Here is a 26,614-nt window from a genome sequence, read left to right on the forward strand (position 1 = left end):
ATCCTTACACTGCTGCTGCTGGCTGGAAGCGGGTGTACCCGCAGCGCGGATCCTTACACTGCTGCTGCTGGCTGGAAGCGGGTGTACCCGCAGCGCGGATCCTTACACTTCTGCTGCTGGCTGGAAGCGGGTGTACCCGCAGCGCGGATCCTTACACTGCTGCTGCTGGCTGGAAGCGGGTGTACCCGCAGCGCGGATCCTTACACTGCTGCTGCTGGCTGGAAGCGGGTGTACCCGCAGCGCGGATCCTTACACTGCTGCTGCTGGCTGGTAGCGGGTGTACCCGCAGCGCGGATCCTCACACTGCTGCTGCTGGCTGGAAGCGGGTGTACCCGCAGCACGGATCCTTACACTTCTGCTGGCTGGTAGCGGGTGTACCCGCAGCGCGGATCCTTACACTGCTGCTGCTGGCTGGAAGCGGGTGTACCCGCAGCGCGGATCCTTACACTGCTGCTGCTGGCTGGAAGCGGGTGTACCCGCAGCGCGGATCCTCACACTGCTGCTACTGGCTGGAAGCGGGTGTACCCGCAGTGCGGATCCTTACACTGCTGCTGGCTGGAAGCGGGTGTACCCGCAGTGCGGATCCTCACACTGCTGCTGGCTGGAAGCGGGTGTACCCGCAGTGCGGATCCTTACACTGCTGCTGGCTGGAAGCGGGTGTACCCGCAGCGCGGATCCTTACACTGCTGCTGGCTGGAAGCGGGTGTACCCGCAGGGCGGATCCTTACACTGCTGCTGGCTGGAAGCGGGTGTACCCGCAGGGCGGATCCTTACACTGCTGCTGGCTGGAAGCGGGTGTACCCGCAGCGCGGATCCTCACACTGCTGCTGCTGGCTGGAAGCGGGTGTACCCGCAGCGCGGATCCTTACACTGCTGCTGGCTGGAAGCGGGTGTACCCGCAGCGCGGATCCTCACACTGCTGCTGCTGGCTGGAAGCGGGTGTACCCGCAGCGCGGATCCTTACACTGCTGCTGGCTGGAAGCGGGTGTACCCGCAGTGCGGATCCTTTCACTGCTGCTGCTGGCTGGAAGCGGGTGTACCCGCAGCACGGATCCTCACACTGCTGCTGCTGCTGGAAGCGGGTTTACCCGCAGCGCGGATCCTTACACTGCTGCTGGCTGGTAGCGGGTGTACCCGCAGCGCGGATCCTCACACTGCTGCTGCTGGCTGGTAGCGGGTGTACCCGCAGTGCGGATCCTCACACTGCTGCTGGCTGGTAGCGGGTGTACCTGCAGCGCGGATCCTTACACTGCTGCTGCTGGCTGGAAGCGGGTGTACCCGCAGTGCGGATCCTTACACTGCTGCTGGCTGGAAGCGGGTGTACCCGCAGCGCGGATCCTTACACTGCTGCTGGCTGGAAGCGGGTGTACCCGCAGTGCGGATCCTTACACTGCTGCTGGCTGGAAGCGGGTGTACCCGCAGCACGGATCCTTACAGTGCTGCTGGCTGGAAGCGGGTGTACCCGCAGCGCGGATCCTCACACTGCTGCTGCTGGCTGGAAGCGGGTGTACCCGCAGCGCGGATCCTCACACTGCGGCTGCTGGCTGGAAGCGGGTGTACCCGCAGCGCGGATCCTTACACTGCTGCTGGCTGGAATCGGGTGTACCCGCAGCGCGGATCCTTACACTGCTGCTGCTGGCTGGAATCGGGTGTACCCGCAGCGCGGATCCTTACACTGCTGCTGCTGGCTGGAAGCGGGTGTACCCGCAGCGCGGATCCTCACACTGCTGCTGCTGCTGGAAGCGGGTGTACCCGCAGCGCGGATCCTTACACTGCTGCTGCTGGCTGGAAGCGGGTGTACCCGCAGCGCGGATCCTTACACTGCTGCTGCTGGCTGGAAGCGGGTGTACCTGCAGTGCGGATCCTTACACTGCTGCTGCTGGCTGGAAGCGGGTGTACCCGCAGCGCGGATCCTTACACTGCTGCTGGCTGGAAGCGGGTGTACCCGCAGCGCGGATCCTTACACTGCTGCTGCTGGCTGGAAGCGGGTGTACCCGCAGTGCGGATCCTTACACTGCTGCTGCTGGCTGGAAGCGGGTGTACCCGCAGCGCGGATCCTTACACTGCTGCTGGCTGGAAGCGGGTGTACCCGCAGCGCGGATCCTTACACTGCTGCTGCTGGCTGGAAGCGGGTGTACCCGCAGCGCGGATCCTTACACTGCTGCTGCTGGCTGGAAGCGGGTGTACCCGCAGCGCGGATCCTTACACTGCTGCTGCTGGCTGGAAGCGGGTGTACCCGCAGTGCGGATCCTTACACTGCTGCTGCTGCTGGCTGGGGTTTTTGACAGAAGTGTTTAGAAATTGTTGAAACAAAAGATATCAATTTCCAAAGAACTATGCACTTTACTTCTAAGTCATGCATGCAGCCACCTCTGGTGTGGGATGTTGGCACTGCATTTCTGGTACTCTGAATAACATGTCAGATAGTAGTAAGAAGTATTACTGGATCTGTTACAAGTAATATGTAAACTTTACCTAAAGGACGTAATTTTCTCAGAATGACCAAAGCATTAAATGAAGCCTTGTGCATGCAAGTCCATCATCATAAAACGGGCAAATCATTAACCGTGGAATAAAAATCAGGGGAATTCTCACATTTTGTGTTGATAGACTGCAGTTTCTTTGAAATATCCCTTATATTGTACTATATTAAAATTAAAATCCAAGCAATAAAATAGATATTTACCATTTAACTTCGCGTTACCCTGCAACTCACTATTTCCTATCTACACTCAGTTGGGCTTTCATCAGAATCCCAGTGAAATTGGGTTTTGGACAAAGGGTTCAGGTGCACAAACCAGTGAATAGAAGGGCTCTATATACAGAATACATTTACAGTTCCTCCTACACCAAAGACATATAATGTGTACAAACGATTTTCTTTCACTTGTCACAGCGAGCAAAACCCCATTGAGTTGGCGATCAGAAACAGAGAGGAGGAGACTCTGATTAATATGATTAAAGCAGGGGACAAACTCTGTGAGCCTAATACAGAGGGATGGCTGCCACTGCACGACGCGGCATATTACGGCGCCGTTGGATGTACCAGGATTCTGTTACGAGGTTGGTACGAGCTGCTGGTAATGACTGATTATAACACGGAGGGAACTTTCCCCACAAAGTTCTGTAATACACCTGCTTTATTTATAAGTAATTATTGGTAATTTGTCAGTAAAAGTGCCTGTGATAAATATATAAACACGTTTTGTATTTTGTATTCCTCACTTATTTTGCACTTATCCGTATAATGTCTTCAGTCGGCTTTTATGTTGTGTCATAATTATAGCAGAGTGCTCCCGCTTTTAGGCAAATATCTCCGTAGTAAACACCGTAGATCAGTGTTTTTCAACAAGGGTTCCCCGGGCATCTCTAAAGGGTTCCCTGTGATGTTCAGGTTATTTGAAATTATACAAAATACAGAAGAATTTACAATGCATCTGATCTCAGACGCGCTATAAGAGAGGGTTGGGGTTCCTTACAATGCATCTGATCTCAGACGCGCTATAAGAGAGGGTTGGGGTTCCTTACAATGCATCTGATCTCAGACGCGCTATTAGAGAGAGTTGGGGTTCCTTACAATGCATCTGATCTCAGACGCGCTATTAGAGAGGGTTGGGGTTCCTTACAATGCATCTGATCTCAGATGCGCTATAAGAGAGGGTTGGGGTTCCTTACAATATATCTGATCTCAGACACGCTATTAGAGAGGGTTGGGGTTCCTTACAATATATCTGATTTCAGACGCGCTATTAGAGAGGGTTGGGGTTCCTTACAAGGCATCTGATCTCAGACGCGCTATTAGAGAGGGTTGGGGTTCCTTACAATGCACAATACACAAGTTACAATAACCACCTACACACAGACTACGATAACACCCCCCCCCCGCCACACACACAGACACTACAATAACCTTCCCACTGACACACACACACAAACTGCAATAACCACACACACACACACACTACAATAAACCCCCCACACTAAAAATAACCCCCTCCCACACACACGCACACTGCAATAGCCCGCTGAGGATGAAGGGGTCTTACTGGGAGGATGAGGAGCGGGGAGGCAGTAGCTGAGGAGCGGATGGGGGTTCTGACTGTGCGTCTGAGGAGTGGAGGTCTGACCGAGCCGCTGTTGAGGCATTTGATAATGTAAATATACGTAAATGCAGGGGAGTAACTTGGTGTTTTTGCACCCGGGGCAAGTTTCACCAACTGCGTGACCCCCCCCCCCAGCACACTGACAGACACTGAGGCACACACAGCACACTGACAGGCACTGAAGCACACACAGCACACTGACAGACACTGAGGCACACACAGCACACTGACAGACACTGAGGCACACACAGCACACTGACAGGCACTGAAGCACACACAGCACACTGACAGACACTGAGGCACACACAGCACACTGACAGACACTGAAGTACACACAGCATACTGACACACACTGAGGCTCACACAGCACACTGACAGGCACTGAAGCACACACAGCACACTGACAGACACTGAAGTACACACAGCATACTGACAGACACTGAAGCACACACAGCACACTGACAGACACTGAGGCACACACAGCACACTAACACACACTGAGGCTCACACAGCACACTGAAGCACACTGACAGGCCCTGAAGCACACACAGCACACTGACGCACATTGACAGACACACAGCACACTGATAGACACTGAATCACACACAGCACACTGACACTCTGAATCACACACAGCACACTGACAGACACGGAGGCACATACAGCACATTAACAGACACTGAAGCACACACAGCACACTGACAGACACTGAATCACACACAGCACACTGACACTCTGAATCACACACAGCATACTGACAGACACGGAGGTACATACAGCACATTAACAGACACTGAAGCACACACAGCCCACTGACAGGCACTGAAGTACACTGACTGGCACTGAAGCACACACAGCACGCTGAAGCACAATAACAGAAACTGAAGCACACTTTCAGACACTGAAGCACACACAGCACACTGGCAGACACTGAATCACACACAGCACACTGACAGAGCAAAGTGTAACTGACAAATGTACACACAAACACACACAACATACTGACTCACTGACAGACTGAAACACACAAAGCAAATTGATACACACAGCAAACTGAAACACAAATACGTACAGCAAATGGACACACAAATACACAGCATGCCTTCCAACAGCAGCACATGGTAACTCCTTCCCCTGATATCACGAAGAGCATGGGAGGGCAGAGTTCTGCAGATCTCTGCCTCATTCTGCCCCCAGCCTTTTCTGCCTGCTCTCTCTGCCCCCCAGCCTCTGCTGCCTGCTCCCACCCAACCACTGCTGCCTGCTCTCTTGGCCTCAGTTCCACCCCCAGCTCTGCTGCCTGCTCTCTCTGCCTCAGTTCCGCCCCAGGCTCTGCTGCCTGCTCTCTCTCTCAGTTCTGCCCCCAACGTCTGCTGCCGACTATCTCTGCAACACCCCCGCCCCCCCCATCGCTCACAGCTCCCGATCCAGCTTTGATGCTAAGCTGTGAGCACTGACTGAAGCACTGACTGAGCTGTGAGCACTGACTGAAGCTGTCACCGTGGCTGTTAAGGGGACTGGAGGAGGAAGGGGGCCTTGAATTTAGTGATCAGATGGCTACACAACTGGGTCAAATGTCCCGGCTCTCCTCCATGTCTGCGGCCCTGAGCGGGCCCCCCAAGGGTGCGTGTTCCTGGGCTTTGCCCAGGCTATATCTATGCCCCTGGGCGGAAGTTTCAGCGACTGTAAATTGTAAGGCTATGGCCCCAGTACTTACTGTTGCATGCATGCCTAGCGCCCTGGAAGCGCGTTCACAGATAGAAGTCACGATCTGCAGTCTGTAGGGAGCGATGGGAGGCGCGGCCAAGATTGGAAAGGGGTTGCTTTGCGCGCCCACATACACGCGCCCACTGGAGCCTGCCCCATAGAGGTCTGTGCTGTGGTGTGTGGCGTGTATGCCGCAGCGCACGCCGAGGCGGCCACTGTGGACTTGGCCTAACACTACTGGATACGACATTGCTCCACCTATCTGCCGTACTACCAATAAGAAGTGCCTCCTATTGCCAGTCAGGTTGACAAGTAAATCCAGCGAGTTACACATGAACATTTTCCGAGGCTGTATCACTATCTTCAGAGCGCTGCAGTAATTAAGAAGGTTGTTCCCTTTCCTTATTACAGTATATAACCATGGATCCAACTGTAACTCCTAAAACTGAGTACTCATCGTCATTTATAATTCATTTGCGCATACTACAATGAGCACTAACGTACAGTTAGTTATACACATGGGGGAAATATTTCATTTTAATCAAAATCACTTGATTTTAACCCACCAGTATTAGTTGGGAAACAGAGGCAGAGTATTTGTACACAATATGCACGTGGATTCTGTTATGTGGCTTTGACGTTGAATCCTTTTCTTTAGCATATCGAGTCTCTGACATACTTAATTCTTACATACAAAATAGAGCTGTCAAAGCATGTTCGAGCTTTTCATTCCCAGCGTTTAGTTCCTTTACTAACATTATATTTCCTTAGCATATCCTGCTACTATTGACCAGCGCACTCTTGAAGAGGAGACACCTTTATACTTAGCAACTGTACGGGGACATCTGGAATGTTTACAATTCCTGCTCGAGTCTGGTGCTGAACCTGACATTGCCAATAAGAACAAAGAAACTCCACTTTACAAAGGTAACGATCTTCTAAAACAAAATCATTGAACATGGAAAAAGGAACAGTTTTATAACTTCCCTGCATGAAAATACATGTACCCCCATATTGTACATTACTAAAAGCACCCGTCACATGGACCAGTAATTATTGGGAGGAGACAGTGGGCCACATTGGCAAAGTTGTGGTATGCTGTATAAGACACCATATGGTGCTGGAAGACACCTTACCACCCGGTCAGGAAAATGTGTACTGTTCATATGAATGGGCCATAAAGGTCTTCCAGCACTGGAATGTGTGTTATGACATAGCACCACTTAGCAAATATGGTAGTCAGTGACACACAATATTGTTTTATACATAAGCATGGTCATTTCCAGCTATTGGAATCCCAAACATAAAATGCTGCTAAACATTTAAAATCCACACTCCTCCCCACGATGCCCGAGCGTTTGCATGGAACGTACATCTCTTGTGCCCATGTTCTCTCCAACTAGGTTTCCAATAGATGGGGCAGAATTGTAGTGTGAAGTACTTTAAGATATCTTGACATCATTTGATTTCAATAAACGTGTACAATTTCCAGTTTCTTCTAGAAAATTGCACTCTATATTTACATTGTCTTAAAAGTGAGTTTCAGCATTAAAAAAAAAATCAACTATTTGAGCAGCTGCAATGAAATGAACAGGAGCAGAGAAGCCATTGGAAGCCCTTGATGAGATGAATGAAGCTTGTGAGGCACTTGTTGAAGGCCACTGTGTTATGTTCCACATGCAATATGCTGAGAAGATGTCTTCCCTGTAATGAGTGAAGCTGGACTCCTCTCCAGCATGGTGTAGAATAAGTGTCCATATGCACTTTACTGAAACCCTTTCGTTTGTCAAAATTAGCCTGTGAGTGGAAAAACACTGAAGCCGTGAGATTGCTGGTTGAACACCGAGCCAATGTTAATCACCGCTGCAACCGAGGATGGACAGCTTTGCATGAGGCTGTGGCCAGAAATGAGCTGGACATCATTGACGTCTTAGTCAAGGGAGGGGCGAAGATTGAAGCAAAGAGCTGCTATGGCATCACTCCTCTGTTTGTAGCAGCCCAGAGTGGACAGATAGACGCCTTACGATACATTGTCAAATGTGGTAAGTGCTGTATACTTATAATCCCTTTGGATGTTAAAAGGCAAACTACTGCAAGAGAAGGAATATAACGGTGTTCTATCAAAGCGCGGTGTCCCCTGGGATGCATCAGACTAACCAGAAAGTTCCACATTGTAAACAGTATTTATTATTATTTATATAAATGTTCTCAAATATAGTTTAAGGAGGAATATGTGGAATAGTAAACAAAGAATCCCCAAAGCACATCCAATGGGACAAATCATTTAGTTTGTGTATATATTCTTTCTTCTCATAAGTTTAGCTCATTTACTGTAGTTCAATCTTTTGGCCAAACCATGCTAAGCCTGCAACCATGTCAAGGCCATAACCCCATCAGCAGGTCCCAGGACTGCCCATGTACACTGTGTCCTACAGATAGGAATGTGTGTAGAAAGATAGATGGATCGATACATTGATTAGATAGATAGAGATAGGATAGAAATATTAGACCAATAGAGATAGGATAGATTAGATAGATATGGAGATAGAACCTGCTGTAAGTGGTGCTTACCAGAACGCCCCCCTACTGTCTCTGTATGTCCTTCCTACCTGCAAATTAGATTGTAAGCTCTTCGGAGCAGGGACTCATTTTCCTAAATGTAACTTTTATGTCTGAAGCGCTTATTCCCTTTATGTTTTATTTATATGATTGTCACGTGTATTACTGCTGTGAAGCTCTATGTACATTAATGGTGCTATATAAATAAAGATATACATGCATAGGAGAGATAGAGATAGGATACATAGATAGATTAGATAGATAGCGATCGATAGATAGAATAGAGATAGATTAGATAGATAGAGATCAATAGATAGAATAGATAGAGATAGATTAGATATGTGGGAAGTCTTGTACAGAACATTCTGCTTTCACTTTGAAGTATATAACAGTTTTTCTCTTTTTAGAAGCTGACGTTAATACACAAGCCAATGATAATGCCACCGCTCTGTTTGAAGCAAGTAAGAATGGCCATGGAAGTATTGTTCAGTTCCTCCTGGCCCAGGGAGCAGACGCTAACAAGCACAATAAGGATGGACTGTTACCCCTGCACGTAGCAGCAAAGAAGCGAGACAATGAGGAGTATGTTTCCCTCTGTCCCCCCCCCCCCCCAAACTTCATGTTTTCCATTGTCAGGGCTTTTCACAGGATCACAGTTCAAAGAAACACTACACATGTTCCCAATGTAGGGAAAGAGCGATTAAACTGACGGGTCTCTAAAACTTGCAAATAATGAGTAATACTTCTGGCACTCATAATATTAACAGCGTCCTCGACTCTCAGTCATGTGGGGGTCTTATGTCATTACTCAGGAATTCAGGCTGCTTTCAAATGTGTAACTGCATCCATATCACGTAAAGATGTCGGCATGCAATCCTAAGGCGAAATGCTCAAGTTTACAAGCATTTCTCACCCCTCCTGCAGTTACTGTATTTGTTTCTAAACAAAAATGTTGGGATAGCAATAGCGCAGAGTAAAAAGTCTGCATTTTCTACGTGAGTTCTTCATTTTGAGAGTAACCAATTGTAAAGAGCAGTCTCAATGGGACAAAATGTAGAGAGTAGTGAAAGAGTTAATCATAGTCAGTATAGTGTCAATATTAGTTCAATACAGACATACCCCGGTTTAAGGACACTCACTTTAAGTACACTCGCGAGTAAGGACATATCGCCCAATAGGCAAACGGCAGCTCGCACATGCGCCTGTCAGCACATCCTGAACAGCAATACCACCTCCCTACCTGTACCAAAGCTGTGCACAAGCGGGGAGATTATAGAGCCTGTTACAAATGCGTTATTTACATCAGTTATGCACGTATATGATGTTTGCAGTACAGTACATGCATCGATAAGTGGGGAAAAAGGGAGTGCTTCACTTTAAGTACATTTTCACTTTACATACATGCGTACGTTAATGCGGGGTATGCCTGTAATGCCTTCGAGGTGGGAGGAAAAGATTAATTATGAGAGGGGGGAGTGGGGGCTGGCAATATTACCATTATAAAGCAAGAACAACAAGATACAAATTTTAGTAATGCTGAAGGCATGTTTATACAGTACTTTCACTGTGTCAGTAACTTCATAGCAAACCTTGTTTAAATCTTACAGGGTCACCTCAGCGTTTTTGAGTCAAGTAAAATAATGAAAACCAGCTCTCATTTGGATGTATATATATATATATATATATATATATATATATATATATATATATATATATATATATATATATATATATATATATATATATATATAATTGCAGCAACCAGCACTCACGTATCTAAAGGTATCCAGATGCTTATCCCGTAGATATTCAATAAAGAAGATATTACCAGATTGAAGTCCAGTAATTAGGAGACAGCACACCGGGGTATATTCAAAGCAGTATGTATTGTAGAAAATACAGGTACCTCAACCAACGTTTCGGTCTGCAGAGAGCGACCTTCCTCATGGATCTTCGGGGAGCGGGGGGTGATCCCCCGGGGGGGGGGGGGGGGGGGGTGATCCCCTGAAGGAGATCCCTCTGTGGGATCGAAACATCGGTCCTATGTGTCTGTTCAATACACTTTTTTTGATACATACCACTGAGTGCTGCCTCTCCTTTGCTGTTCTGCTGGATGGTAATGTACTTTTTGCATTTTATATGGGACTAGCACTAGGCCCTTTGGATCATTGATATTGAAGTGCTTGCTTTTCTTCTTTTATATATATATATATATACATACATACATACATACATACATACATACATACATACATACATACACTGTCAGAATTTTTACTTGGGATTAAGTGAGCAGTACCACATTTTTATTCTTGTACGAAATTAGCTAATTGACTGCGAGCAAAACCCCATTATTCTGTACTGGATAAGGCGTGACATTCATTTGTGTGAATAGTAGTTTAAGGACTACATTTGTATATCTTAAATTCTAAAGCAAACTTTATTTGATTTGTGTAATACTAACATGTGATGTATTAAGCATCATTTGGAAAATGAGTTACCCATAATATAATTCAGTTGGTATCTAATCTAATCAATGTGAAATTAAATAAATAGGAGAGCCCATGAGTAAGCCACTTAAAAGGCGTATGGTATGAATAGGTGTATTTATATAAACGTTTGATACTCATTGGCACTAACTTGTCTATCTACTTAAAGTCTCCTGTATATAAATCTGGGGTCAGCCAATGCACAAAGCGTCACGGGATTTGTCAAAGAAAAACAATCTCATTGAAGGCGGGGGGCGGGGGGGGGTAGGGGGGTTGTCATATGATAAATCTGGTGCCGTTCTTTTTCACTCGTTTAGCCTCAGTTTTGCAGCAGAAAAACTTCAGTAGATAAGCCCCAAAGTCTGAACACAAGTCGTAACTCTGTCACACTGGAAGAGAAAGGATGGGACTGAGCTGTAAAAGGAGGATTGCTTAAATGTGGTGGGAACGTTTCCAATAAATACTGTAGACTGAGAAAAGCTGAGATCTAAAAGGGAAGATGGACCATAGGTTTCCCTTCTGGAACTATGGACACCACTTATTCTCAAACTGTGGCCACTGGACCAATGGTGGTTCCCAAAGACTGGTGGTTCCCAAAGACCACCACTGGTGATTTAGAATCCATCAAAATTCACTACAGACAGCTCTCTCCTGCAGTCTGTGGCTTTTTAAATTACTACTGGAAGCTGATGTTATATCGAAGGCCAGTGAGTGTGAAAGATATGGTCGTAGTATATACTAATATATTTATGAGCAGACCATTGTGTAAGTATGGTGGTCCACCCAAATAACTATAAACATTATAGTGGTCTGTCATTAGTGGTCTGTCATGTTATAAGCTTTTGATTACCCATGGCGTTTGACATTTTTAAATTCTCAGAGAGAATAAAGGACATTTCAACCTCTTCATACTGTCCCATTTAACCAAACAGTGACTAGGACCATATAGTTTTGTTTTTTATGTTTCAGTGACTTATGTACGCTGATTTCTCTAGTTCCCATGTTGGTCCTGAACGTATCCCAGCTCTTTAAAGTATCTGGTAAATTATATGGTGTTGTACCTGAACTTTGATAACCTTTTAGGTTCCATTGTCAGATTTGATTTACTTTTCCCAATTTTCACACTTCTCCGCCCCTTGCAGGATTGTGACCATGCTCATCCCTGTGACAAGCCGCGTCAGAGTTAAACGAAGTGGCATTAGCCCTCTCCATATAGCTGCAGAGCGCAACAATGATGATATCTTGGAAGAACTCATTAACGCTGGCTATGATGTCAACGCCACCCTTTCTTTTGAAAGGGCGAGGCTGTACGAGGACAGGCGTAGCACTGCTCTATACTTCGCCGTCATGAACAACAACATCAATGTGACACAAATGCTTCTACAAGCCGGGGCCAATCCCAATGTAGATATTATCAATCCATTGCTAATTTCCATTCGCCATGGTTGCCTCAAAACCATGAAGTTGCTTCTAGATCACGGGGCGAATATTGATGCCTACATTTCTACTCACCCTACTTCTTTCCCGGCCACCATCATGTTTTCTATGAAGTACCTCAGCATGTTAAAGTTCATCTTGGACCTCGGTAGTGATGCAGGTTCCTGTTTTAAATGTGAATATGGAAATGGACCACATCCTCCCATTGAAGATAGCAGACAAAGCCGATTAAATGATCCTACAACCTCCGATCAGAAACCCCATAAAATCGTGCAGGTATATTGTAAAACAACAGCTCATCAACCTTTTTTTTAACTCCCCATTGGCCAACTGATTCTTTGATCTTAGGTTTATTTATAGGACAGGAATAGAGAAGTTACTACATAGAAACTATTGTGGGTCCTATAGCATACAGCAGAGTCCCTCACTAACTGCTATTAGGGGAAACACCTTTTCACATACTGTTTGGTGCCCATCATGGAAGAATCTTTCCATTGCTCTCATTAGTTGGGATCCCACTACAAAATACAACATTACCACAAGTCCCAGGACTCCTTTGTTGAGTTATGAGGTCTGTGTTTGTGACTGGTTGAATGTAGGCATGTGTGTTTTGGAGAATCATTGTGTAGGTAGGTAGGGTGGCATTATGTATCGATTTGTTTTATTGTTTCTTACCAGTGTAAATAGAGACGCTACTTGTCACTATACAAGAGAGATCTGGAAAACAATGTATAAGTGCATAGCTGTGTAGGGTCTTACTAGACAGTTCAGAATACCATTAACACTTTGCCAGAAAATAACTAATGATAAGTTGCATTTTTTTTGTAATCCAAAGTTCGAGGAGATATACTGGTCCTACGTATAGCAGGTATGTCCTTGATATAGCCTAGATGTGTTATAGGTTGTGATACATTACACAATATACATAAAGAAGAGGCCCAGCAGGTTTCCAGAAGCTCTGTACATCCTATACTAGTATATCTATGAAGAATAAAATGTATCACAACTTCTGACAAATGTTGCACTTCTTTCCAAACAGCGAAGCTTGTAAGTTTGTGTAGCTCATATTCTCATCGTTTCTCCTGATTATTTATGGAATTTGTTGCATTTATGGCGTGCTCTATTCTGTTAACAGCTTAACATAGTGTCCTGTGAGAAAATAAACTTACAATCTACATGTTTATACTTAAAGAATGGGAAGTTAAACTGATTTGACAAAGACTCACAAAGTGATACTGGGTCTCAACTGGGTGTTTCCCAATTCAGTGATTAATTACATCATCACAAGGCTTCTCTTATTAGTAACATTTGGGTTGAACAAGCTGTTTTCTTCATTGTGAATGTTTAACCTTCCATTTAGTACATATTTCATGTATGATGTTTTGTGTTCATGGAAAAGGCACCAACTTTGGAAACAACGTATGTACAGTAGTTATCTCTCTCAGTCCTGTATATTTAAACTGGGTTTATTCGTTTCTTTTTCAGTTTTGTGAGGTGGTTTCTACCACGGAGCTAAGTCGCTGGGCTGGACCCATCATTGACGTTCTCCTGGACTACGTTGGAGATGTGCAACTATGTTCTCGGTTACAAGAGCATTTAGACAGCTACGCGGACTGGGCTCACATTAAGGCCAAATCAGGTACAGCACAGAAAGTGTTATAGCAAATGGAAATGACATTAGCTAATCTTCCACCCCAAAGTAATTTGGGGGGAGAATTATCTTATTATTAAAAAGTATTAAACCTAACTCATAAATCCCCTCAAACCCTACAACACCATGCGCTATGTTTTCTAAGCCGTGTACTCTATAAGAGAAGACCCCATATAGCCCAGTCACTTTGATATGTCTGCTGCGGCTGGGAGGGGCCTTATGGAGTAGCACTGCTTAGCAAAGATGGCCCGGTATACCAGCTTAAAAGCAAGATGTACATTTCATTGTATCTTTCTTGGTAAAAGTGAAATATGGACACACTTACAATAAAATGGTATATAATAATATTACTGATTGTATTAACGGAAGCTAGAATCTGGGGCTTCAATCGGAAGAGCTTCCAGCATACAATGGGGAATGTGTTACAGCTGTCAATGTGAAACTCCAAGGAAACTTGTATTATTTTCTGGCAATAGCAACATGACGACATTTTTCTTGTAGAGCCACCGAGGTCTCTCACTCAGCTGTGCCGCCTGAAAGTACGGCGCATGATAGGAACAAACCGCATCAAGTTGCTCGACACGCTGCCTCTTCCATGCAGACTGATTCGCTACCTGAGCCATGATTACACCACTGGATTGTAGCGGTGTGGCATGGAGTCATACCTTGGCACCAAGGCAACACAATCCGTGGATGCAGCGTCTGTGGGAAACGGGATGGAGATAGTGCAAAGTAGTGGCGGTGACACACGTTAGGGTAGAAACCATTCCTATAAGTGGCAAAAGCATTGCTTCCTAAGGAATATCTCTTCCATTCACAGCTGGGATCTGCCATTCAGCTCTGTCACAAATGAAAGGGTTAAGTGAAAAGCAAATGCTGGAAATGGAAAAAAAGTATTAAGCTTCAATGTAAGTAAGAGATCTGTAAGGTAAAAATGCAACTATTTGTACAGTGAATATAAGTGAATATTTTTTACACAGCAACAGTCTCACATTATAGTAAGAATTCTTGCATGAAAAGTCACATTATTTATTAAAGTTTTACGGTCAGATCTACTGAGGTTTCACGACTCCTGAGCACTGTGCAGCATTACACTAATAGTGGGCTTCACTACCCCACATCAGGGACATATCAGTCTGTGTTTGAGAAGAAAATGTTTACTATTCAGTATAGGACAGTTTGTATCATTTTGTGTATGAATATAGTACGATACTTTCCAGTTATAACAGACATGATGGTTATTGGTAGAAGGAGCGGCTCAGGGAGTAAAGACACTGACTGGCACTGAGTGTGAAGCAGGGGAACCTGGGAGAAGGAGCGGCTCAGTGAGTAAAGACACTGACTGGCACTGAGTGTGAAGCAGGGGAACCTGGGAGAAGGAGCGGCTCAGTGAGTAAAGACACTGACTGGCACTGAGGGTGAAGCAGGGGAACCTGGTTCAATTCCCGGTGTCGGCTCCTTGTGACCTTGGGCAAGTCACTTTATCTCCCTGTGCCTCAGGCACCAAAAACATAGATTGTAAGCTCCACGGAGCAGGGACTGTGTTTGCAAAAATGTCTCTGTAAAGCACTACGTAAAACTAGCAGCGCTATACAAGAGCATGCTATTATTATTATTATTATTAGGCGCTGTGCATGAAAGAGGTGACCTTACCAGTTGCCAGACTGTGGTCTATTCCATGATCTAGCCAGTAAGGCCACGAAGTGGTAGTTATGCGCTCCACTAATCCACACACCGAGCGATAATAATCGTGGTGCAAACTCCACTCATGCTTCCTAGCTGATGTTTTCTGGCCCATGTTGCTCAAATCAAACATGGCAGCAATAACAAAGGCACAGCAGGACGGATCGTGACATTGTAGACAGTTTTATAATAGGTCTCCTGTTTTATGCTTCTGCTAATAGTTTGGGTTAGAGCAGGAGCAGCAAACTCCAGTCATCAAGGGCCACCGACAGATCAGGTTTTAAGGATATCCCTGCTTAAGCACAGGTGGCTCAATCAGTGGCTCAGTCAACGACTGCACCACCTGAAGCAAGGATATCCTGAAAACCTGACCTGTTGGTGGCACTGGTGACTGGAGTTGTCCAACCCTGGGTTAGAGCATGTAATGCTTATTTAGCACTGGTAATTTAATTAAAGGCGATTTATTATGCCTTTGCCCAGTCCAAATTGAGCATTAAGTCAGTAAAAAGATGTAAAAATAATCACCTACAAGAGGTGTTGTTTATAGGAAATATATAGATATACAGTGTTATTACAGTCTGGCCTGAAATACATATTTACAGTTTTACTTCAACCTAAAATATAAGGCAAGTTTAAAATATTGAAAACATTAAAATAAAGCTTTTTATGGTGTAATTAGAAGACTTGTGAAAAATAAAAACAAGAATATTTCATAGAGGATTTATTGCTCTCTGGGGAAACTGACATTTTTAAGGTGCTTAAAATAGTTCTATAGGAAAAATAGTTCTATAACCAAATAAACATCTGATTTTTTTTCCCCCTTTGAGAATACAAGTAAGGTCACTTTGCAATAGCCTGAAAATGGGCAATTGTTGTCTAGTTATTAGTGTTTATTTTTACAATAGTTTGGAGGCAGTCAATATTGAGTCAACAATGCCCTTTACCACTTCTGTATTATTTAAAGAATGAATTGGTACCCTTTTTTATATAACAGATAAGACTCCTTAATATATTTGATTTCCTTAATATATTTGTGTCTAATATTTCCCCAAATGTGTTAGTTCTAATAGTATTTCATAGTATTCGCCAGTCACTATATTAGGGGCCTGTAAACCGTATTAATATTGCTCAGTTGAGCAGAACCTCATAAAACAGCCCACACATTGCTTTTTGTGCCATGATCACTGTACTATTATTATGCCCTGTGTCATTAATCACTGTAATATTATGCTCTGTGCCCTGTGTCATTAATTACTGTAATATTGTGCTCTGTGCCCTGTGTCATGCCATAGTGGGTTTTAGTATTTTCATTTTATAGACAGTATGAAAGGTGACCCACAATAATATTTTGGGCTGCCCGATCATGTTCATTCTTTAAACTCTTATCTAGAGAAAAAAATAAAAGAATAGCTTTGATTTATTATTTGAGCAAGATAGTAAGGCAATGTATCAAAGAGCTGTTACACAAACACACAAACACACAGTCCATCATTTATTTCATTGAGAATGTGCGTCTAATCTATTACCTTTGTTTTCACACTTGACACAGTTGATCGAAGCTTGTTGCGTAAACGTAGGGAGAAAATCATGTACAGTATTAAATTGTTCTGTATAGTAATATGTCTGCACAAGAAACAAGGACAAAAGAAATGACACGCAAGAATGTTAATGTTTCATGCCTGTGACTATTAACCCATTCACTGCCAGAGGCCAGCTATATATTGCTTTGCATATTATTATATAGCTGTCCTCTCTCAGTGAAGGGGTTAAAACATGTTCCCTCCAAAATATTTCTGTTACAGCTTGTGTTATTTTTATACTTGAATAAATGCCTGTCAATAATGACAGGTTTGGCTTTTTTCTTTCCCCACCTACTCTCTCTCACCCCTTTCTCTCTCCCCCCTTTCTCTCTCCCCCCTTTCTCTCTCACGCCCTCCTCTATCTCACCCACCTCTCTCTCTCACACCCTCCTCTCTCTCACACCCTCCTCTATCTTACCCCCTTCTCTCTCTCACCCCCTCCTCTCTCTCACCCCCTCCTCTCCCTTCCCGCCTTCTCCCTTCTTCTCTATCTCTCCCGCTTCTCTCTCTCTCTCTCTTCCTCACCTCTCACCTTCTCTCTCACCCCCTCCAGTCTCTCTTCCCCACCTTTTCTCTCACCCTCTCCTCTCTATCTCTCTCCCCAACCTTCTCTATCTATCCCGCTACTTTTTTCTCTCCCCCTTCTCTCTCTCTCCCTCTCCTTCTCTCTCTCTGCCCCTTCCTCCTTCTCTCCCCCTCCTCCCCTCACTCTCCCCCCTCGCTTTTCTCCCTCTCACCCCCCTTCATTCTCTCCACTGCATCTTTCATTTAATACTTTATGATGTCCCCCATTCTCTCCGCCTCTCTCCTTCTCCAAAATTCTTTCTTTCTCCTCACATGTCACCTGACTTCCTCCCTTTCTTTGTCTGCTTACTGTATAAACTCTATAGCTACCAGACTTTCCCTATCTGCCACCAGGCTATGTGCATTATGATGCACTCACACCACCAGATACATACAGACATACAAGACATGCACATTTTTAGGATCACTCCAGTCTTCACTTGAAGAAAATATATTCTCATCACTACCATTTTCTTATTGCCACCGAGTTACGCGTCTCTTTTAAAGATTAAAACGCAGGGAGGTGATAGTATAATGTAGGGGCAGTCGCACCAGACGTAACAGTAGATATATAGAGGCCCTGCCTTTAAGAACGTACAATGTGAAACCTTCCACGTGGGGACTGCCGGCGGCACTGAGGTTTTAGGAATATCGCGGCATTTGCCGGCAGGTGACCGAAGATTCTGTGACATTGGTTGGGGACCCTGGAGGAGTTTCACTGATTTCAGCGACATTTCTGCAGGGAAACCACAGACTGTAAACGTAGGATCATGTGTGGTGGTGAAAAGGAGTTTTTAGTATGACACTGTGTAAATGGTTAGCAATGCCCCATTGTGCACATGGTCTTTGATAGCATTTGTACGTGATTTCTTTCTATCCGCCATGTGAACAAGGCACATTGAGAAATGCCATTTAATACCACACCACACAATAGATATTCATAATAGAATTGATAGATGAAATAGATGATAAATTATATTCTCCACAGCTCCTCTGGCCAAAGAATGTAGAGTAACTCATCCAAAGACTATCAAGATCATTCGCTGCTCAGCGTATTAACCCCGTCATTGCCGGAGAGCGTTACTATGCAAACTAGCATTCCACTTACATTATTTGTGTCATTGCCCCTGGAGAAATCAAGTATACTAAACACACACCAACAATTCAGAGCAGCAGCATTCTGAGCGCTGCACTAAATTATCAGTCATTCTTAAATAAGTATCAGGGAATAAGGGGATCGTTTATCAAAGTTTCACGGCCGCCAAATTAGTGCAAAAATAATGCAAAGCTAGTACAAAGTGATGCAAAAATAATGCAAAACTGGTGCAAAAATAATGCAAAACTAGTGCACCAGATTTTTCAAAGAAGAAAATATAATTCATTTCATCTGCAGCAGAAAGACTTTGACTTTTGACCCCTCTACATGTTTATGCAACTTGTGTAATGCAACATGTGTTGTAAATAAGGTACGGTTTCTTTGGTAGCGCACATGCAGTGTATATAATATATATAATACTAGGGATGGGCAATTTTTTGCAGAGATTCGAATCTGCCACAAATGTTGCAACTTCCTTTCAGCTGCGTATTTTCATGGATCAGTCTCAAAAAGGCAGATCCACTTGTGCACTAAACCCACACACTAATCCAGCCACCAGCCACGTCCCACACACTTACCCAGCCACCAGCCACGTCCCAGACACCAACCCAACCACGTCCCATACACTAACCCCACACACCAACCCAGCTGCCAGCCACATCCCACACACCAACCCAACCACGTCCCATACATTAACCCCACACACCAACCGAGCTGCCAGCCACGTCCCACACACTAACCCCACACACTAACCCAGCCACGTCCCACACACTAACCCAGCCACCAGCCACGTCCCACACACTAACCCAGCCACTGGCTATGTCTTGCACACTAACCCAGCCACTGGCCATATCCCACACACCCTCTCCTCACAATCATAAAGTAAGACGTGGCAGGGGCTTGGAAGGAAAGCGATGGTGGATTCAGGAGCATGCCCCTGATTGTGTTAATGCCCAATCCGCCTTCGGATAACCGCGCGCGGATCGGATTTGGACTAATCTGCCTTCTCTACACAATACACGTGCTTCAGTTCAACTAGCAGCCACCATGTGGTGCCAGGGAGATATATACAGAACCATAGCTTCCTCTCTCTGAATTACTACACACCAATTTCTTATACATCACGGCTAGCCACCTCCAGTCATCAAGGGCCACTAACAGGTCAGGTGTTCAGGATATCTCTGCATCAGCACATGTGGCTCAATCAGTGGTTGTCACCTTTGCTCAAGCAAGGACTGATTGAGCCATCTGTGCTGTAGCAGGAATATCCTGAAAACCTGACCTGTTGGTAGCTCTTGAGGAATGGAGTTGGCCAGCCCTGTTATACACTATGGCCCAGATCCACAAAAGGGTGCAAAGCTTTAGCACAGTTTTACTCCCATTCATATCAAAGCTGAAGCTTTGCACCTTGTGTGAATCTGGGCCCATATTCCTGGGACTTTGCCAGCTGCAGAAGTGTTCATTAACTTGTCTTTTATTTACTATGTTTGGAAGGCAATGCAATAAAACTGAGCAGGTTTTCCAAATAGAATTCAAATGTACACCTAGAAAAAGAAATATACATATTACTCAGTTCTACAGTAACTGGATCTTCAACGTTGATATTTATACTGTTTCCAAGTGGAGTCCGAACTCAGCAGAGGTTCTGGCGGTATAATAACACAGGATTCCCAATGCACAGCGCATGGTTTTATTTTCACTGTATTTAACATTATCTTATCTTTATGTGAGACGAAAAGTCTAACCCCTTCAATGCCGGAGAGACAACGCGTCCCACTTGCAACGAAAGGGTTAATTAAGTGTCAATTTATAATTTTATAGTATATAACGTGCAATTCACTTTTTCTTGCTCCGAGCACTTTTTTTGGTGTGTATTTAGTGTTTGTATGAAGCATATTTTTCTACCATTGTGTTTTCTTATTGTTTTGTTTACGCATTTCAATCTTAATAAATGTTTACAATGTGCAACGACTGAGTGTCTGATAAAACTATCCCCCTGTGATAACGCAAAACATCACAATTCAGAGGAAAGGAGGTGATCATATACACCGCCTCCTTATAACATGAGCATGCAAAGCAAGTCTTAGGATAGATATTATCTACTTACATCCACTGCACCGGGGGGGGGGGGGGGGGGGGGCAACTGCAGTCCTGAAGGGACACCAACAGATCAGGTTTTCAAGATATCCCTGCTTCAGCACAGGTGGCTCAATCAGAGGCTCAGTCTTCAATGGCATCACCTTGCTGAAGCAGGGATATCCTTGAGCTGCTGCTGGCCATGAGGACTGGAGTTGCCCACCCCTGCTCTAATCCAATGCCCACAGGAAACTTCTATACAAAGTCACCATGGAAAATCTGCCAACGGCCTTTGCTTTTGGGTTATTTTAAAATTCATTTTCCCAGAGAAAGAGGAACTTTGTATAAAGACTAATAACGCACAGTAACGTGTTTCTGCTTTAAGGAGTAACCAAATATCAAATGTGTGTGTGTGTCACTGTGTGTGTGTGTGTGTCACTGTGTGTGTGTGTTAGGGGGGTGTGTGGGGGGGTGTCTGTGTGTGTGTGTGTGTCACTGTGTGTGTCACTGTGTGTGTGTGTGGGGGGGGGGCGGTGGGCGGGTGTGTGGGGGGTATGTGTGTGTGTGTGTGTGTTTGGCACTAAAAAATGGAGACAGTGTTATTGGCATGAGTACTTCCATATAAAGCGCTATACTTTACACACTGGGGTTGTTACTACTGTAGATACAATGCAGATTAGGATGGGCCCATGGGTAAGGATGCCAGGAATATTCATGGCAATGTACTCAGTGCCCAAAAGGGAAACATTTCTATCTAACACAATCACTACATGTATATTCAAGCTTCTGTGCTGATGTATACAGTATCTCACGCCTCTATATAACCTTCCAAATATTCATATACTGTAAGGTTACATCATTCAATCCACAGATATAGAAAACACAGTTGGTGTAAATTACAGGTGAAAGCCTCTTTATATTTGCCTAACATACTTTTGGGTAATGTACTTGTATTCATTCTTTAAACATGAGCAGATATTAAAAGCAGACGCTGTGACATATTGTGGTCAAATCACAAAAATGAAACTGATCAAATGTATCAGTTTGAAATCATTATAATTAATTTACATTTAGCAACGCAATATATGTGTCTCCTGCATCTGGAGTGTTTCTAATATGTGTTATGTCAATCATCACTTTCGTGTTAGCAAAAAGCTCTGCGTGGCATCATTATAACTTATTATATGGTCTAAAAACTAAACATGTTATCTTGTCTCCTTTCCCCGTGTACAAGACTGTGTTACTGGGACTTATTCAGACAATTGGTGCTTTCTGGCATTCTTTCGCTATGCATTTCTATGCAATAAATTATAATTGCTATAAAGAAATGCATGTATACTGAAACAGTTATCAATCTCCAAAGATGGGGAAATAATGACTTGGAAATTAAACGACCACATTTCATTTATTATACCTTCCCATGCATACATGTAAACCATTCGATTGCTGCTACAAACTTTTCTGATAATTAAAATAAAAATGACAATTGGCTAATTATAGTTTCTGACTTTTATGGCAAAGAAAACTCTTGTACATTGGTATCCAGGTGAGCCCTCACAATATAAATATGTTATTTTGTAATCATTGTTTCATTCATTGATGGGCAGCACAGTATAAGTATACAATCGGACAACATTTCTCAGTGCATTAAATATGAAATCTGTATCACTGGAAACACAAAGCTTTCAGGATGCCAAAGAGAAGGTATCTGTCCTTGGACATCACCTGTCACTTTATCATCAAACCCCTGCTCACCCCTCTCAGGACCTGGGCTAGGGTGACTCCTATACAGACAGCTCAGCTTTGCAGGGGTTTATCATCTCCCAATCACCCCCACAAGACCGTTTCCTACAGCGCGCAAAACTCGGATCTGCGGATAGTTCTGGTGTCACCATGAGCCCTAAATATACCCAAACACATTGAACCCAGGTGAGGGGACTGCTGGTTTCGTGGGGATCGGTTTGAGCACCACGTGTCTGTACACCCTCTGTCCTGCTTCCTTGCACAAGTGCTGGATCTCCAAGGTGGGGACTGTGTTTTTACTCCACAGGGCCAGGGCGGCGAAGGGATTGTGAGTCAGAGGTCCGTGGTTGTGCTGGTACACGGCTTGTCCGTGGTACTGAAATGGACAGCAGCCACACGCGTTCACCCTGTCTGCAAGAGAAGCCATGAGGGTAACGTTACCGGCCTCCCCCGCGGTGGGGTGGGCACAGGCAGGGCTCGGGCGTTCCTGAATCCCCAGGTTTTTGCCTCTCTTGCTTTCATACAGAGAAAGTGAAGGATCAGCCTCATCTTTGTATATCATTTCCAGCTTGGAAGGACAGCCCCCTCCCAGGAGACTGGAAGATGGTCTGGGTTCTTCCCAAAATGAGGCAGGCAGCTGCCTCTTCCTCATGGGCACCTGGTCTGCTCTTCCAGCCTGCATGCTATTATTCTCTTGTGAGCACTGAACCCCAATAAAGTTCTCTGTCTCTGATGCTCCGGGGGTCTTCCCACGAAATCCTTTGCCATGGCTGGGAGGGTTGTGCCTGTCCAGTAGCCCCTTCCTCAGGTTGGAGTCCATGGTTTTGCTTGGGTGGCATCTTGGCAACCTGGAATATTTCTGAGAAAACCTTTTCAACTGCTTCTGTAAATATTTCCTGTGATCCACAGACCTCCGGCAAGGGGCAGATTTATCCAAAGCTGCTTTGATATCACACGAAGCCAAGTTCACAAAATTCAGCAGTGTCTTCACCTCACTGTCCGAAGCCATTTCATGTAAAAGGCCAAATTTCCATCGAAAATTGAGGTTATTCCACAATAAAATGTTAATGAATCTATAGAAGAATAATGAGCATTTTAGAAAGGAAAATGAAAGCAGGAAAAACAATGGACGGTTATTAAAGGACATTCTTGAAAATGAAATGCAGATTTCCAGTGTAGATTTTCTGCCAAAATATTTAAATATAAAAAATGCTACCCTGTGCAAAATGTGTAGGAAACACGATGCAAAATACTGCAGGAGGAGCCTAATTTTCCACTAAAATGTTTCAATGCTCCCTTTAATCCTCAAGACAGAGACACACACCAACACACACTCATCCTTCCTCTGCACACTTACTGTAGACATGTCCCAGATATCCCCAATCTGTCTCATTGCTTTAAAACACAGTACACGCATAATCTTGTTAGATAGGTTATACACTACCAACCTTTAAGGGCGCGAGTGGAGGTGCTAGGGGTTTGGGAGCAGTTTAGCACTTGAGTAAGCTGAATGAATATAAACTACTTTTAGTTAGGGGGCTCTTAGACCAATCAGAATCCACTTTGCAAATACAAAGCATCCCAATCAGGCATTAGTCTCCCTGTTCCCACATTCTTTTCCATCACAAATAGTCGCTATGGGGACACCCACAAAAAGACCACTAAAAAATACCATAATTTCTCTGCTATTTCGCCTTTTCTCTTTCCTCCCTCTTAGGCCTCCCCACAATAAAACATGATATGCTGATGATAAGTAAAGATAGGTGGACACCCTTTTTTCTTTAAAAGAAGGGAATCTGTCTGGAAGGCTAGAAGGGCCCATGCTTCAGTGCCACAGGACAATGCCAGCATTACTGAACAGCCTAGCCTACTTTTAACTGGTCAGGGGTTTTCTTTCCCCCCTTTCTCTTCTTTTTGGATGAAGGGGTGATGTCAGAAAGGTAAGAAAGAAACAAATCTCTAAAGAGATGTGCACATATCCATGGAAAGGGAGCTTGAGAGCTCAAGAATCTTGTCTTTATGTTTGCCCCCTCAATTGAGCCACACAAAAGCTGAATTACCCATTCAAACCTCATGGACAAAGGGATTGAGTTGGATAGCACTCTTGCATTTGTAGTCAAACAGTTAGAGACTTAAATCGAGTCGTCATGATGGAGAAAGACTTGGACAAAGCCCATAGAATTGCCATCAGCAAACATTTTCCTGTGTCATATTAGTGGGTCTCCATGGCTCCTCAAGGCCTGTGGACAATAGCACAAGTTTGCACACTCGACTACTGTCACCCTGCCAACCCTGGCAATGAGCAGAGCCAGGACAATCCTTTTAACCCTTTCAGTGCTGTCAGGGTCCCGAAACGCATTGCCATTACCATGGTTGGTGGACACTTCAGTAACGAATGGGTTAATGGAGAAATGATGTCCTCTGCAAGCAAAGTAAGAAGAAAAGGAGAGGAAATGCATGTACAATGCTAATCAAGCGGCTTCCTTCATTGATGCAGAGTCTCCTGACTTGCAAAGATGTCGTCAAAGGTGACAATACCTGAACATCGCTGCACAGCTCCCACTATGCCAGTTACCATCACGGAACGCCTGTATGTTCTGCGGGGCAACACTTAGGCTGGGTTCTACATGTTCCTGTTTTACAACACAAAGTGCTTTTGCTTTCAATGGGATTCTTTTTCTGTGATAAACGTGGTGCTGTTTTTGCATCACAATTGCCCCAGCGAGGAGACTGGGGTAGATAAGGGGTTATATGTCACATTATTCCAGCTGCCAAACTGGGAAATAAACTACACAGCATTTATCAAAGCAAAAAATCCTATTACTTTCAATGGGGTTAATATTTCATTGATAACTCATATGCTGTTTGTGCACCAGATTAGCCATAGTCATGCAGCCAGGAAACTCTGACATATAAGGTCCCAAAGCTCCTTCTCCGGTGTGTGAGGAAAGAAGGATGATGTATATGTTGTTTGACTTCCAATGAGTGAATTTAACGCCCAGTGTGTAAGACTAAAGCTTGTAGTGAGAGACTTTGCAGGCTGCCCACACGTGGCAGTGTCCTGACACTTACTGGAGAACCCTATGTCCAGTACTACAGTACTGTATGCAGGGAGGTCCCAGTCCAATACATTATTTAACTCTTTTGTTGCCGGGGGACAGGCGGCACCCAAGTGTGGTTGGTCTTCTTGGATCGCGACTTCGTGACAGCTTGGGGTAGCAATCACGAGGTCACGACTGCCCCCCAGTGACGCAAATGGAAATGGCCCCCCGATCACGTTCACAGCTGATCTCCCCCTGGACAGGAAAGTGTTGCAAAGATCTTGCACTGCTTGGGAGGTACCTGCTATAGAAATCAAAGGTTGCATTAAAACTCATTAAAAATGGCATTGAGTTGAATAAAAAACAAACAAACAAAGAATAAAAAACAGTCACTATTAGCTAATACTACTGAACTGATTTATTGTTAAAAAAAACCCCACATATAAATTGTCATGTTTCCTGCTTTAAATGACGCTGCTTCATAAAATAGGCCGGGTATCCCCAATAGAAAAACGTTGGCACCAATTTTTTTACACCGGTTTAGACCAATGTTGCAGCTGTTTGCGGCATTGATAAATATTCTCCAATTTGGGAGCCACATGGAGGCGCAGAGAGGCCTCTTCATTGCGATTAGGGAGAGGGAATAGAAGTGGTTTGTGCAGGAGTTACACGGTTTAAGGGACTTAACATTTATTAACACTTTTCTTATAGGTAACTTGGCGCAGTGCGTCAATGCGAAACTTTGGGATGATACAAAGACCCATTAATGTGTAATAAAGTAAAAAGTCTCATGCCGAAACATGCGCCAAATGTTTGCACCTTGATAGAGTCATTTAATGGGGACACTAACACAGGGTTATTCATTACATAGTGCCGATCGGGGCA

At 44.5% G+C, this 26,614-nt stretch overlaps 2 protein-coding genes across 3 annotated transcripts in view; one reads left to right on the forward strand and one right to left on the reverse strand.

The window, feature by feature from the left end:
* The window catches only part of ASB2 (ankyrin repeat and SOCS box containing 2), a 54,417-nt gene extending 33,580 nt beyond the window's left edge, over positions 1 to 20,837 (forward strand). For both annotated transcript variants that reach the window (XM_075614464.1, XM_075614463.1), the window contains 7 exons: positions 2,897 to 3,063; positions 6,582 to 6,737; positions 7,607 to 7,852; positions 8,777 to 8,951; positions 12,001 to 12,571; positions 13,781 to 13,934; positions 14,448 to 20,837. In XM_075614464.1, the coding sequence (XP_075470579.1) occupies positions 2,897 to 3,063; positions 6,582 to 6,737; positions 7,607 to 7,852; positions 8,777 to 8,951; positions 12,001 to 12,571; positions 13,781 to 13,934; positions 14,448 to 14,590 (1,612 nt within the window). In that variant the 3' untranslated portion in view covers positions 14,591 to 20,837. The remainder of the gene's footprint in view (positions 1 to 2,896; positions 3,064 to 6,581; positions 6,738 to 7,606; positions 7,853 to 8,776; positions 8,952 to 12,000; positions 12,572 to 13,780; positions 13,935 to 14,447) is intronic.
* A 1,508-nt stretch (positions 20,838 to 22,345) lies between these two features.
* FAM181A (family with sequence similarity 181 member A) lies at positions 22,346 to 24,169 on the reverse strand. The gene is made up of 2 exons (XM_075613105.1): positions 24,137 to 24,169; positions 22,346 to 23,761 (listed from the first exon to the last, which is right to left on the reverse strand). Exon 2 carries the CDS (start codon positions 23,695 to 23,697, stop codon positions 22,846 to 22,848), a length of 852 nt encoding a protein of 283 aa, XP_075469220.1. The 5' UTR covers positions 23,698 to 23,761; positions 24,137 to 24,169; the 3' UTR covers positions 22,346 to 22,845.
* Positions 24,170 to 26,614: the final 2,445 nt, after the last annotated feature.

This window comes from Ascaphus truei, chromosome 9 (assembly GCF_040206685.1).
Source record: "Ascaphus truei isolate aAscTru1 chromosome 9, aAscTru1.hap1, whole genome shotgun sequence".
NCBI lineage: Eukaryota > Metazoa > Chordata > Amphibia > Anura > Ascaphidae > Ascaphus > Ascaphus truei.